We start from the raw sequence: 14,257 nt of genomic DNA on the forward strand, positions 1-14,257 counted from the left end.
AGAGAGGGAGAGGGAGGTGTGCGTGTTTGGAGACGGGGGGGCGTTTGGGGGGGGGGGGGGGGGGGGGGGCGAGTGCGTTCCCTGCGCATGGCTCTCAGCCTATCAGGAGCGGCTCCATTCACGGCGGAGAAACAGCCCATCTGTATTCCTGCAGCGTGGCAGACGAGCACAACCAAGCCGGGGGGGGGCAGGGGGGGCACTTCCGCTCCTGACTGGAATGCTCAATGATGCCCCCCTCCCCCCCCCCCTCGAACCAGCCGCCATTATCACAAACATCACAGACCTTTTTACCCCGGTGGGCTGAGCCTGAATGAGCAGTGGAAGAGAGGGGGGGGGAGGGGGGAGTGGGCGAGTGTGACTCATCACTGGGATGATTCAGAGATGAGTCCATTCACAGCTACACACTGCGAACAGGCTGGGAGGAGGGAGGGAGGGTGTGTGTGTGCGTGAGTGTGTGAGGGTGCGTGTGTGTGTGTGTGTGTGTGTGTGTGCGTGCTCCTCTGTGGGTGTCTGTGTGAGTGTGTGTGAGAGAGTGTGTGCTTTTGCGTGTGTGTGAGTGTGTGTGTGTGTGTGCGTGAGTGTGTGAGGGTGCGTGTGTGTGTGTGTGTGTGTGTGTGTGTGAGAGAGTGTGTGCGAGAGAGAGTGTGTGTGTGTGTGTGTGTGTGTGTGTGTGTGTGCGCGCGTGTTTCTCTGTGTGTGTGAGGCAGAGTGAGAGGCGGCGGGGAATGAGAAATGAGGCTGAGAGAGAGATAGAGGGAGACGTGGTCTGAATTTAATCAGACGCGTCTTCAGGCGGCTTTTTCTGAATGATTCTCGGGTGTGGGAGGGGCGCTCCCTCTCTCCCGCTCCCTCTCTCTCCCTCTCCCTCTCTCCCGCTCCCTCTCTCCCTCTCTCTCATTGATGAAAGCGCAGCAGAGACTCTCAGCAGAGGAGCGCTCACTGCACCAGGCCGTTCACCCTCAGCGGCGGCGCCGGCCCGGACCGGGAGCGTGTGGGACCTGGGTTTGGGCCACTGTGCCTGAGCGGTGTCACCCAGCCCGCCTCTGAAACTCCTCAGTCCCCGCACTGCAGCCAAGCTGCCCATGAGGTCATCACGCACAACACCCAGCAGCACCGTGGGTCCATTCCAGCACACGCAGGGCCCCGGGACCAGCTCCACTACTGAGGCCCCCAGGGCAGGGCCCTGGGACCAGCTCCAGTACTGAGGCCCCCAGGGCAGGGCAGGGCCCTGGGACCAGCTCCAGTACTGAGGCCCCCAGGGCAGGGCCCCGGGACCAGCTCCAGTACTGAGGCCCCCAGGGCAGGGCAGGGCCCTGGGACCAGCTCCAGTACTGAGGCCCCCAGGGCAGGGCCCCGGGACCAGCTCCAGTACTGAGGCCCCCAGGGCAGGGCCCCGGGACCAGCTCCAGTACTGAGGCCAGTGCCTTAGTCAAGAGCAACAGCAGGAGCAGACAGAGGGGCAATTAAACTAGTTTCATTAGTAAAATGTTCAGGGGCATCTGACACTGACCGAGGGCCTCTGCATGTTCTCCCCGTGTCTGTGTGGGTTTCCTCCAGGTACTCTGGTTTCTTCATGCATGCAACAGGTTAATCAAAGACTCCAGATCGCCCTGAGGTGTGAGTGTGTGAGTGAATGCTGTTCGGGCCCAGTGATAGATTTCCAACCTGCCCAGACTATACTCCTTTTGCCCACTGCATGCTGGGATAGGCTCCAGCCTCCAGTGGTGGTCATTAGGACGGCGGCCATTTTAGGGGTCAGTGAAATGAAAGCAAGGCTGCCATTTTCCTCAGCTAGCTCTCCAAGCAGAAAAACAATCATACAAAATAATAATACCTAAATTTAAAAAATGGCATATAACGCCAACATGTCTTACTGACTAACATGATGACTCACCGAAGGAAAGCATTTTTAAAGAATTCATTTTGTCCCTGCATATGAATCAAGCTACGACAACTGACACGGCTGCTTTCCTTGGGCCGCCTCGATACCGTCACCCCCCGCCAGCCTCCGTGACCGCTCCACTGCGAGGGTCCCCGCCACCCTCCTCAGCAGTTTGGCGGCAGACCCTCTCACAGACAGGACGGCACCATCCCTATCCAAAATCTGAAAACCCTGCGTATACTGTCAATCGGAGGACAAAAAATCATTTCATATTTCAGTGTATGTATTATGAACTGCACTGAACACGGTAATAATTTGTCTGTGTGCGTGTACAATATAGTCAAGTCTTGCAATACAACGAGAATATATTTAACAGCAATATACAGTATTTGCATTACATTTCTGTCAGGAGACCGTTTCCATAGTAACCGAGTTTTGGGAATACCCACTGAGGGTAAACAAGGTGCACACTGGCGGCGTAGCGGGGCAGTGGACAGCACGATCACTTCCTCCGGGTAACTCCAGTTCCCTCCCACAGTCCAAAAAACAGTCATGCATGCAGCAGGTTAATCTGAGACTCTAGATCGCCCTGAGGTATGAGTTTTTGCAGGGCATGGCTTTAAATGGGCATTATGGGTCCATCCAGAGTGACGTACAGTTGATTAGACTAAGCAGGAGACAATCCTCCCCTGGAGCAATGCAGGGTTAAAGGCCTTGCTCAAGGGCCCAACGGCTGTGTGGATCTTATTGTGGCTACACCGGGGATTGAACCACCGACCTTGCGGGTCCCAGTCATGCACCTTAACCACCAAACTTAAGTAAAGATTCCACAGTCTACCCTGTGTAAGTAAAGGTTACACAGCCTACCCTGTGTAAATAAAGGTTACAGTCTACCCTGTGTAAGTAAAGATAACACAGTCTACCCTGTGTAAGTAAAGATTACACAGTCTACCCTGTGTAAGTAAAGATTCCACAGCCTACCCTGTGTAAGTAAAGGTTACACAGTCTACCCTGTGTAAGTAAAGGTTACACAGTCTACCCTGTGTAAGTAAAGGTTACACAGTCTACCCTGTATAAGTAAAGGTTACAGCCTACCCTGTGTAAGTAAAGGTTACACAGTCTACCCTGTGTAAGTAAAGGCTACACAGTCTACCCAGTGTAAGTAAAGGTTACACAGTCTACCCTGTATAAGTAAAGGTTACACAGTCTACCCTGTGTAAGTAAAGATAACACAGTCTACCCTGTGTAAGTAAAGGTTACACAGTCTACCCTGTGTAAGTAAAGGCTACACAGTCTACCCAGTGTAAGTAAAGATAACACAGTCTACCCTGTGTAAGTAAAGGTTACACAGTCTACCCTGTGTAAGTAAAGATTACACAGTCTACCCTGTGTAAGTAAAGGTTACACAGTCTACCCTGTGTAAGTAAAGGTTACACAGTCTACCCTGTGTAAGTAAAGATAACACAGTCTACCCTGTGTAAGTAAAGATAACACAGGCTACCCTGTGTAAGTAAAGATTACACAGTCTACCCTGTGTAAGTAAAGGTTACACAGTCTACCCTGTGTAAGTAAAGGTTACACAGCCTACCTTGTGTAAGTAAAGGTTACACAGCCTACCCTGTGTAAGTAAAGGTTACACAGCCTACCTTGTGTAAGTAAAGGTTACACAGCCTACCCTGTGTAAGTAAAGGTTACACAGCCTACCTTGTGTAAGTAAAGGTTCGTCTGAAACACTCACCTGCCCGTAGAGCCCGGCGTCTTCATCGCACTCCCTCAGCTCGATGGCCTCGTCCTCCTCCTCCTCCTCCTCCACCTCGCTCTCGGTGCTGCCGCCCTTGGGCGGGACGGGCCGCTCCGGGGGGGGCGCGGCCTCCCGGAAGCCCTCCTGCAGGCGCTCGATGAGAAGCCCCTCCCCCTTGCGCTCCGGCGCCTCCCCCCGCTCCTCCTGCATCTCGGCCGTCTCCGTCAGCTCCTCCTCCGTCTCCTCCGGGTGGGTGGGGGGCGGGCGGGGCAGCTCGCTCCCCATCGACAGCATCTGGGAGGGAGGGGGGGGAACGGGACGGGGGCGGGGGGGGAACGGGACGGGGGCGGGGCGGGGCGGGATGTAAGATCGCCGTTATGTTGACATAAAAAAAAAAAAACGAAAAACTTAAAAACTTTCAATTTGCTAACGCGACGTTATAGTTTAGTCACATGGGGGTTTGAACCAGCTCTATTATTTGCTGAGTTGTGACATAGATACAGCACAGACTGCTGGAAGAGAACTTTCAATGCAAAAAACAAAAAACAAAAAAGAAATGAATTATGAAACGACGAGAAGTAGACGAGGTATTTTTTTTTGCGTGACGCAGATGATAAGTTGGAGGTGCAGGTACCAGTGGGGGCAGTGCAGACAGCGCGGTCCCCATAAGTACAGTAAAACTGGCTCATTCACACACGTTTGTGTGTCAGCGCGTGATGTATCTGAGCGTCTGTGTTTATAAGACGTTGTAAACGTGTCCGCCGATTAAATAAACCCGACGACTCCTCCGGGTTCTGCTCCGCATTCCAGCGCCGGCCTCCGTGACGCACTGTTCTGGCGGAAAGCTGAATGTTTTGGCGGAAACCCGACTCGGTCGACGTTTATGGGGCGTTAATCGGCTGCTGCTGAAAGGCGGTTGAGACCGCTTTGACGAGGGGCTCTTGGACAGGACGGAAAAGCTCCGCCGCGACTCCAGCGCCGTAAAAGGCTGAAGTGCAGGGGTGACTGCCGCTTCTGTGCAACGCTGACGCACCGAGCCGGCCGTAATGTCATATCACGTAACGTTGTGTAATATAATGCAATGTAACACTGTAGCGTAGCGCAATGCCGTGTATTGTAATTGAGTGTCATGTAATGTAGTGCAATGTAGTATAATGGCATATATAATGTTAGTGTAGTGTAATACAGTGTAATGTAGTGTAGTGAAATATAGTGTAATACAGTGTAATGTAGGGTAATGTAGGGTAATGGAATGTAATGTAGTGTAATAGTGTAATGTTGGGTAATGTAGTGTAATGTAGTGTAGTGTACTGCAGTGTAGTGTAGTGTAGTGTAACACAGTGTAACACAGTGCAGTGTAGTGTAGTGTAACACAGTGTAATACAGTGTAGTGTAGTGTAGTGTAACACAGTGCAATACAGTGTAACACAGTGTAGTGTAGTGTAATACAGTGTAGTGTAGTGTAGTGTAACACAGTGTAACACAGTGTAATACAGTGTAGTGTAGTGTAGTGTAGTGTAACACAGTGTAACAGTGGAGTGTAGCACGGTGTCTCAGCGGCGCCCCCTACCTTGTTGAGCTGCATGTGCTGCTGGTAGTGCTTCTGCTTCTCCAGGAAGTGCTGGTGCTGCTGCTGCATGACGAGGTGCTGCAGGGCCTGGGGCGTCTGGGGCAGGGGGGCGGACTGCGTGCGGCTGAGGGGGCGGTGCCGGGGCAGCTTATTCACCGCCCGCATGGAGGAGGAGCCCCGCTCGCCCGTCACCAGGGGCGACTGCCCGTATATGGGCACTGTGGGCGGAGGAGACAGGGCGCGGGTTAGGACACAGGCCCGCACGGACGATGTCAACGCTGCCGTTAGCAGTTGGGGTGCGGGGGGCGTGAGGTGCTGGGTACCTGCGAGCAGCGTGCTCTGTTGGGGGCGTTAGGTGTTGGGTCTGTTGGGGTGTGTTGGGGGTTAGGTAGTGGGGTGTGTTGGGCACCTGCGAGCATTGTGCTCTGTTGGGGGCGTTAGGTGTTGGGGTGTTGGGCGTTAGGTGTTGGGGTGTGTTGGGGGTTAGGTGTTGGGGTGTGTTGGGCACCTGCGAGCATTGTGCTCTGTTGCCGGGCGTTAGGTGTTGGGGTGTGTTGGGCGTTAGGTGTTGGGGTGTGTCGGTGTGTTGGGCGTTAGGTGTTGGGGTGTGTCGGTGTGTTGGGCGTTAGGTGTTGGCGTGTGTTGGGGGTGTTGGGCGTTAGGTGTTGGGGTGTGTTGGGGGTGTTGGGCGTTAGGTGTTGGGGTGTGTTGGGGGTGTTGGGCGTTAGGTGTTTGGGTGTTTTGGGGGTGTTGGGCGTTAGGTGTTGGGGTGTGTTTGGGGTGTTGGGCGTTAGGTGTTGGGGTGTGTTGGGGTGTGTTGGGCGTTAGGTGTTGGGGTGTGTTGGGTGTTAGGTGTTGGGGGTGTTGGGCGTTAGGTGTTGGGGGTGTTGGGCGTTAGGTGTTGGGGGGTGTTGGGCGTTAGGTGTTGGGGGGTGTTGGGCGTTAGGTGTTGGGGGTGTTGGGTACCTGCGAGCAGCGCGCTCTGTTGCCGGGCGTTAAGTGTTGGGGTGTTGGGTGTTAGGTGTTGGGGGTGTTGGGTACCTGCGAGCAGCGGGCTCTGTTGCCGGGAGTTAGGTGTTGGGGTGTGTTGGGCGTTAGGTGTTGGGGTGTTGGGGGTGTTGGGTACCTGCGAGCAGCGCGCTATGTTGCCGGGCGTTAGGTGTTGGGGTGTGTTGGTGTGTTGGGGGTGTTGGGGTGTTGGGGGTGTTGGGTACCTGCGAGCAGCGCGCTCTGTTGCCGGGCGTTAGGTGTTGGGGTGTGTTGGGGGTGTTGGGCGTTAGGTGTTGGGGTGCGGGCGGTGTGAGGTTTTGGGTACCTGCGAGCAGCGCGCTCTGTTGCCGGGCCTGCTCCAGGAGCAGGACGTGCTGCAGCAGGGAGGAGGGGCTGTGGCTGTTGGCGGTGGGCGGGGCCTCGGCGTCCAGGCCCAGGCCCGGGGGGAGGCAGGCGGGCAGGGAGGAGGTGCTCACGAACTTCCCCGTCAGGGCCCCGCCCTGCCGCATCGTCTGGATGGCCTGGAGCTCCGCCTCCTGCTGCGCAGACAGCTTCTGAGGAGCCTGGGGGGGCGGGGGGGGCGAGGGGGGGCACCAACGGGGACACTATCAGGGGTGCGTCTACACAGCACTCATGCTGGGTTAGATATAATATGCGCACACATGGATATGTGCACAAACACGCACACACACACAGATACACAACGATGTGTGTGTGTTTGTCACAGGTGTGTGGGACAGATGTGTGTGTTACAGGTGTGTGGGACAGAAGCGTGTGTGTGAGACAGGAGTGTGTGTGTTACAGGTGTGTGAGGCAGGGTGTGTGTGTTGCAGGTGTGTGGGACAGGAGTGTGTGTGGGGCAGGAATGTGTGTGTGTTACAGTTGAGTGTGACAGGTGTATGACGCGGTGTGTGTGTGTTACAGCTGTGTGTCTGTGTGTGTGTGTGTGTGAGGCGGTGTGTGTGTGTTACAGCTGTGTGTGTGTGTGGTGTGTATGGGACAGGTGTGTTTGTGTGAGGCGGTGTGTGTGTGTTACAGGTGTTACAGGTGTGTGAGGTGGTGTGTGTGTGTTACAGGTGTGTGAGGCGGTGTGTGTGTGTGTTACAGGTGTGACAGGTGTGTGAAGCGGTGTGTGACCGGTGTTTGAGGCGGTGTGTGTGTGTGTGAGGCGGTGTGTGTGTGTTAGAGCTGTGTGTGACAGGTGTGTGAGGCGGTGTGTGTGTGTGTGACAGGTGTGTGAAGCGGTGTGTGAGGCGGTCTGTGAGGCGGTGTGTGTGTATGGGACAGGTGTGTGTGTGTGTTACAGGTGTGTGAGGCGGTGTGTGTGTGTGTTACAGCTGTGTGTGACAGGTGTATGAGGCGGTGTGTGTGTGTATGACGCGGTGTGTGTGTGTATGACGCGGTGTGTGTGTGTGTATGATGCGGTGTGTGTGTGTATGACGCGGTGTGTGTGTGTATGACGCGGTGTGTGTGTGTATGACGCGGTGTGTGTGTGCATGACGCGGTGTGTGTGAGTATGATGCGGTGTGTGTGTGTGTGTGTATGACGCGGTGCGGGACTCACAGAGACGTGTGCGTTGGCGGGCAGGCCCAGGCTGATGTTGGGGAGCGAGGGGGAGGTGTAGAGGCTCATCTGATTGGCCGTCCCGTCCGCGGTCATCGCCTGGTGGTGCAAGCGCAGTTGCTGCCGGAAACAGAGGAGGCGGGGCATGAGATTCACAAGCTCCGCCCCCTCCCGCAGAGCAACGCCGCGTTTACACAAAACACAAAACTCCACAAAACTCCACAAAACTCCACAAAACTCCACAAAACTCTCCACCTCAGAACAGGGGCACTGTGCAGGAGGAGGGGCGGTAACATTAAACCGGGGTCCTGACTGACTGGCCGCGAAAGCCAGAACGGCGGATGGCGGATATCAAGCAGAGGGAACACGTTAAAATCGGCTCTCTCAACCTGGCCCCACACTCGACCCCAGGATTGGCCGGCCAAATAAACCACCCGCCCACTTCTGCTGATGCGTGCATCCTTGTGCGCAGATGACACAAAAGGCGCTACAGTATATAAATTATTTCCCTCATTCATACGATGGTTCATAAGTGTCTACGAGCCCAAATCAATGTTGAAGTGAAGCTTTGCTCACCGTGTAATGCCGACACTTTGGGCGGTGGTGTACAGATCGTGAGAGTCCAGTTATACACACTGTGTTCGTCCTGCAGTGTAACGGCTGGAGTGGTGAGGAGGAAGCGGTGGTTCTGAACGAGCAGGTTATTGAACGAGCAGCTCTCTGAATGAGCAGCTTTTTGAGCGAGCAGCTCCCTGAACGAGCAGCTCCCTGAATTAGCAGCTCTCTGAACGAGCAGGTTGTCAAACGAGCAGGTTTTTGAAAGAGCATGTTTTTGAATGAGCAGCTCTCTGAACGAGCAGCTCCCTGAACGAGCAGCTCTCTGAACGAGCAGCTCCCTGAATTAGCAGCTCCCCGAATTAGCAGCTCCCTGAACGAGCCGGCACTCTCCCCCGCTCGAGTTCGGCAGCGTCCGACGCCGCAGTTCCCCTTCTCCTCAGCTCACTGCGTTCCGTTCTCTCCCACCTTTTCACTAAACACAGACTCGGAATCGCAAGAGCGCCGATAATTAGCCGGACCGCCGCGCCGTGAAAAAAAACAAGCCCACACTCGTTGAAACCGACAACTTGTCGTGCCTCGCCACCGCGGTGATGTCACTCCACCACCCTCAACCCCCCCCCCAGCAATTACAGCCCACTGACGGCAGCGCCCGCCTCCCAGAATGCAACAGCAGGCAACAATCGCCGGGCTATTTCTGACGGCGACACGCAGCTCCTTAATGGGCCGTGAGCCGGCGGAGCCATTACGGCTCGACCGTTCTGTTCTTCCAGAAACAGTGACTGTGTTTAAGCGGCAGGGGGGGTCAGGCATAAACACCGCCACGGAAAGGCCAGCCTGGTAAGCCCTTTGGTTATTAATCGGGAGTGAATGAGGTGATCGGCAGGAAACAGTCACGCCCGTCCAAATGCAAAATAAAAACCTAAAAAAAAGGGACGGAATTACTCATCTGGTACACTGCGAGAGAGAGAGAGAGAGAGAGAGAGAGAGAGCTGTGTAAAATGTAACACAAAGAGAGAATGATGAAAAACAGGAACTGTTCCAGGGCAGTGACCGAGAACGGTGAATTGATGTATATTTCTGGGGCTGTTTGTGTCGTCATTAGGTCAGTGGGTCAGTGAGTCAGCCAATGATTAATTCAGCGAGCCAGTCGGCCAATCAGAGAGCGGGTTTTGTTTCGCGCCATTAAAGGGCCCATGTTGCACATTTGCATTGCAAGAGAAGGAATGTGGCAAAGGAAGAGGGGGAAGACATGATGAAGGAGGGAGAGAGAGTGACAGGGGGGAGAGGACTGGGAAAGGAGGAAGGTGAGAAATAAAAGGAAGGAGGACAGCCTGGAGAGGAAGTGGGGGGCGGGGGCTGTGGGTGAGTCAGCACACTTCTTTTTTTTAATGCTGGTCACGGCAGGAAGCCAATCAGAATGCGCAAGACCTTCTCCACTGCCCTCTCTCTCTCTCTCTCTCTCTCCCTCTCCCTCCTTCTCTCTCCCTCCCTCTCTCCCTTTCCCTCTCCCTCTCTCTCTCCCTCCCTCCCTCTCCCCTCTTTCTCTCTCCCTCTCTCTAATTCTCCCTCCCTCTATCCCTCTCCCTCCCTCCCTCTATCCCTCTCCCTCTCTATCCCTCTCCCTCTCTCCCTCTATCCCTCTCCCTCTCTCTCTCTCTCTCTCTCTCCCTACCCCTCTCTCTCTCAAGGTTAGGTTGTTTCTCAGAAGCATAGGCAGTTGACTGATGGGGGTGTTTTGGGGAGGAGGGGGGTGTTTTGGGGAGGAGGGGGTGTTTTGGGGGTGTTTTGGGGAGGAGGGGGTGTTTTGGGGTGTATTGAGGTCGGGGCTCACCTCCGCGGGGATGTTGGGGACCGAGCCGCTGGATCCGTTCTCGGCGATGGCGGTGCTGGAGCTGTTTGGGGAGCTGGGTCCAGAGCCGGGGGCACTGCTGCACATGGAGGAGACTGTGGAGAAGAACAGAGACCCTGAGACCCCCTCATACCCAACCAACACCCCACTTACCCTGAGACTCCCCCATACCCAACCAACACCCCACTTACCCTGAGACTCCCCCATACCCAACCAACACCCCACTTACCCTGAGACTCCCCCATACCCAACCAACAACCCACTTACCCTGAGACCCCCCCATACCCAACCAACACCCCACTTACCCTGAGACTCCCCCATACCCAACCAACACCCCACTTACCCTGAGACCCCCTCATACCCAACCAACAACCCACTTACCCTGAGACCCCCTCATACCCAACCAACAACCCACTTACCCTGAGACCCCCTCATACCCAACCAACACCCCACTTACCCTGAGACCCCCTCATACCCAACCAACAACCCACTTACCCTGAGACCCCTCCATACCCAACCAACAACCCACTTACCCTGAGACCCCTCCATACCCAACCAACAACCCACTTACCCCGAGACCCCCTCATACCCAACCAACAACCCACTTACCCCGAGACCCCCCCATACCCAACCAACAACCCACTTACCCCGAGACCCCCCCCATACCCAACCAACAACCCACTTACCCCGAGACCCCCCTCATACCCAACCAACAACCCACTTACCCCGAGACCCCCCATACCCAACCAACAACCCACTTACCCCGAGACCCCCTCATACCCAACCAACACCCCACTTACCCCGAGACCCCCCCATACCCAACCAACACCCCACTTACCCCGAGACCCCCCTCATACCCAACCAACAACCCACTTACCCCAAGACCCCCCATACCCAACCAACACCCCACTTACCCCGAGACCCCCCTCATACCCAACCAACAACCCACTTACCCCGAGACCCCCTCATAACCACTGTGCCACACGGCATGGTCTACCCTGAGATCCCCGCCCCCAAAATCAACTGCCAACCGGCTTAACCTGCCGGAACATTCTACCTGTCGTGCATTTGCACAGACGACCCAGAGCCTGGGGTGGGAGGGTGGAGGTGTGTATTGAGAAGGCAGAAGCAGCATGGGGGTGGAGGTGTGCAGATTTCTGCAGCACCCTTTAGGAAAGGACAACGATGACGTACCTCCCCCATCCCAGAACCCCATCCCCCCCCGCCCCCCGGCCTGCAGGGCTCAGTGGTTTAATCCCGCGCAGCCCTCCTGTACAGACGCTAAGCGTAAACCATCTGCTTATTCACAGCGGCCCTGAACAAAGGCCGCCATGAAAGCCTGCTGTTCCCAGAGGATTGTGGGATGTCTATTCTTAGCACAGAAAAAAAAAGAAGAAAAAAACCCCTCTCTCGGTCTCATTAGGAAATGAAAGGGAGAAACAATGACATCACGGCACGCCAAAGCCGTGCTGTCGACCTGACCCAGCACACGCTAACACGCCAATCCTTTCAGCTACTGACATGTCAATGACCGCTACGTGACAGATTACATGCATCTGAAACGTCGTATGTATATTAAAAATGTCACACTGCATTATATCGGAAGCGCAGAACATGCAACTGGCGAGCTGGTTTGAAGGTGCGTGTCGGGGCATCGTTGGGGCGACAGACGTGCTCTGGTCATAAGCCGAGTGAGCAAATTTGTGAAAACGTGCCGGTGTGTTGGCACTCTCAGGGACACCAGCTGCAGGCAGGCGGGCTAAAGACACTGTTCCAGGCGTTTGCCCTGAGCGACCTAGTTAAATGCAAACTGGCCACTGATGAGGGGAGCACTCCATGACTCAACCTGAGATCTCCAAGGCTTTACCTGAGATCTCCATGGCTCTACCTGAGATCTCCATGGCTTTACCTGAGATCTCCATGGCTTTACCTGAGATCTCCATGGCTTTACCTGAGATCTCCATGGCTCTACCTGAGACCTCCATGGCTTTACCTGAGATCTCCATGGCTCTACCTGAGATCTCCATGGCTTTACCTGAGATCTCCATGGCTCTACCTGAGATCTCCATGGCTTTACCTGAGATCTCCATGGCTTTACCTGAGATCTCGATGGCTCTACCTGAGATCTCCATGGCTCTACCTGAGATCTCCATGGCTCTACCTGAGATCTCGATGGCTCACCTGAGATCTCGATGGCTTTACCTGAGATCTCGATGGCTCTACCTGAGATCTCCATGGCTTTACCTGAGATCTCCATGGCTTTACCTGAGATCTCCATGGCTCTACCTGAGATCTCGATGGCTCACCTGAGATCTCCATGGCTTTACCTGAGATCTCCATGGCTTTACCTGAGATCTCCATGGCTCTACCTGAGATCTCCATGGCTTTACCTGAGATCTCCATGGCTCTACCTGAGATCTCGATGGCTCACCTGAGATCTCGATGGCTCTCTTCTTGAAGGTGCTGATGACCGTGCCGTCCTTCCGCCGGAGCAGTGGGCTGCTCCGCCTCTCCGCCACCTTCTGCTTTAACCGCGAGCGCACCTTCAGGTTGGGCTCCGAGGCTGGGGGGGGGGGGGGGGGGGAGAGGGGGGGTCAGGCACCACCTTCTACTGAATCAACTGGCCCCTAACTGGCGACAGATGGCAATTAGATAGTTTGTCAGATATTGAGGAATTCACAGACCAAGAAAAGAAGTAAAAATCTGCATTGTGTTCACATGTTTAAGGGAAGAAGCATTACGAGAGAACTTAAACGCATGTGATCAACAACCTTAACCGAGCAACAGATTGATGGTTGAAACCGAAAGCAGCATACACAGGGGTCCCCAGGACCGGGTTTGAGAACCACTGGTTCAGCTTATAGCAACAAAATAAAACCAAGCCAGCTCTGCATTAATTCAGCAGAGTAGCAATGGACAACATGTGTGGGCCTGACTCCGTGACTACTGTAGTCATGGGGGCAACATAACAACAACATCAGCACCATGGACAGCATCACCTGGCCCCTATATTACAGACCTAAAGCTACATAGGTGGAGTAACAGAGAGAGTCAGAGGTCAGAGGTCAGAGAGTGACAGTAAGGATTAACCACAGACCTATCGCTGTAGGTGGGGAGAAGGTTCTAGAAAGGGGAGACTATGCTGCTCCTACATGCTGGTGTGACGTCACCTGGTTTTAGCAGGCAGCCGGCCGCTCATTCATAAACTCTCCTGAGACAGGCGTGTGCACGGGTGAATGTGTGTGTGTGTGTGTGTGTGTGTGTGTGCGGGGGTGTGGGAACGTAAGTGTGTGTGGGTGGGTGTGAGTGCATGTGTGTGTGTGTGTGTGTGGAGATGTGTGGAGTAGCGTGTGTGGAGGGTGCGTGTGTGTGTGCGTGTGCGTGTGTGTGTGTGTGTGGAGATGTGTGGAGTAGCGTGTGTGGAGGGTGCGTGTGTGTGTGCGTGTGCGTGTGTGGAGTAGCGTGTGTGGAGTTGTTTGCCAGAAGAAACATAAAGGGAACAGAAGAGAGGAACACAAAGGGATAATGAGAGAGAGAGAGAGAGAGAGAGAGAGAGAGAGAAAAGGAAAGAGAGAGTGGGGAACAGAGGGGGGTGAGCCTTATACTGCTCTTACACAGTAGCGGGTGTGGTGACTCATGCTGACTCAACCCAGCTCCCTGCACTCTCCACCTCTCTCTCCATCTACAGCACTGTACACTGTGCAAGTCTTAGGCACCTGTATAACATTCTGTACAGAAAAGATTCTTTCAAAAATAATTCAATGAAAGGTCCTAAATAAATGTACTATACATGTTACACTACATTTGAGTAATTCGGCAGAATAGTTAAAAACTGAATCAAATCAATATTTTTTGTGACCACCCTTCGGCATTAAAACTGCATCACATCTCTGAGGTGGCCAACGCTGTCCTGCAGTTCTATAAGACAATCAGCAGGGAGGTTGTTCCAAGCACGTTGGGGAACTTGCCACAGTTCTTCTGCAGACTTTGGTTGGCTCCTTGCTTCTGATCTCAGACAGCCTTGATCATTCATGTAAAAAGTAGTCAATTGCTTACAGTAATGTTACTTTTTAAAATTAAATACACAAATGTCTCTGTAAAATT

At 54.2% G+C, this 14,257-nt stretch overlaps 1 protein-coding gene across 1 annotated transcript in view; it reads right to left on the minus strand.

Moving 5' to 3' along the window:
* The window catches only part of LOC133114400 (histone deacetylase 5-like), a 58,604-nt gene that overhangs the window by 18,672 nt on the left and 25,675 nt on the right, over window positions 1-14,257 (minus strand). Inside the window, exons 6-11 of the mRNA XM_061223738.1 lie at window positions 12,585-12,716; window positions 10,136-10,248; window positions 7,747-7,866; window positions 6,509-6,746; window positions 5,194-5,411; window positions 3,621-3,917 (exon numbers count right to left, since the gene is read on the minus strand). Of these exons, the coding sequence (XP_061079722.1) occupies window positions 3,621-3,917; window positions 5,194-5,411; window positions 6,509-6,746; window positions 7,747-7,866; window positions 10,136-10,248; window positions 12,585-12,716 (1,118 nt within the window). The remainder of the gene's footprint in view (window positions 1-3,620; window positions 3,918-5,193; window positions 5,412-6,508; window positions 6,747-7,746; window positions 7,867-10,135; window positions 10,249-12,584; window positions 12,717-14,257) is intronic.

This window comes from Conger conger, chromosome 16, assembly GCF_963514075.1.
Source record: "Conger conger chromosome 16, fConCon1.1, whole genome shotgun sequence".
Classification (NCBI taxonomy): Eukaryota; Metazoa; Chordata; class Actinopteri; order Anguilliformes; family Congridae; genus Conger; species Conger conger.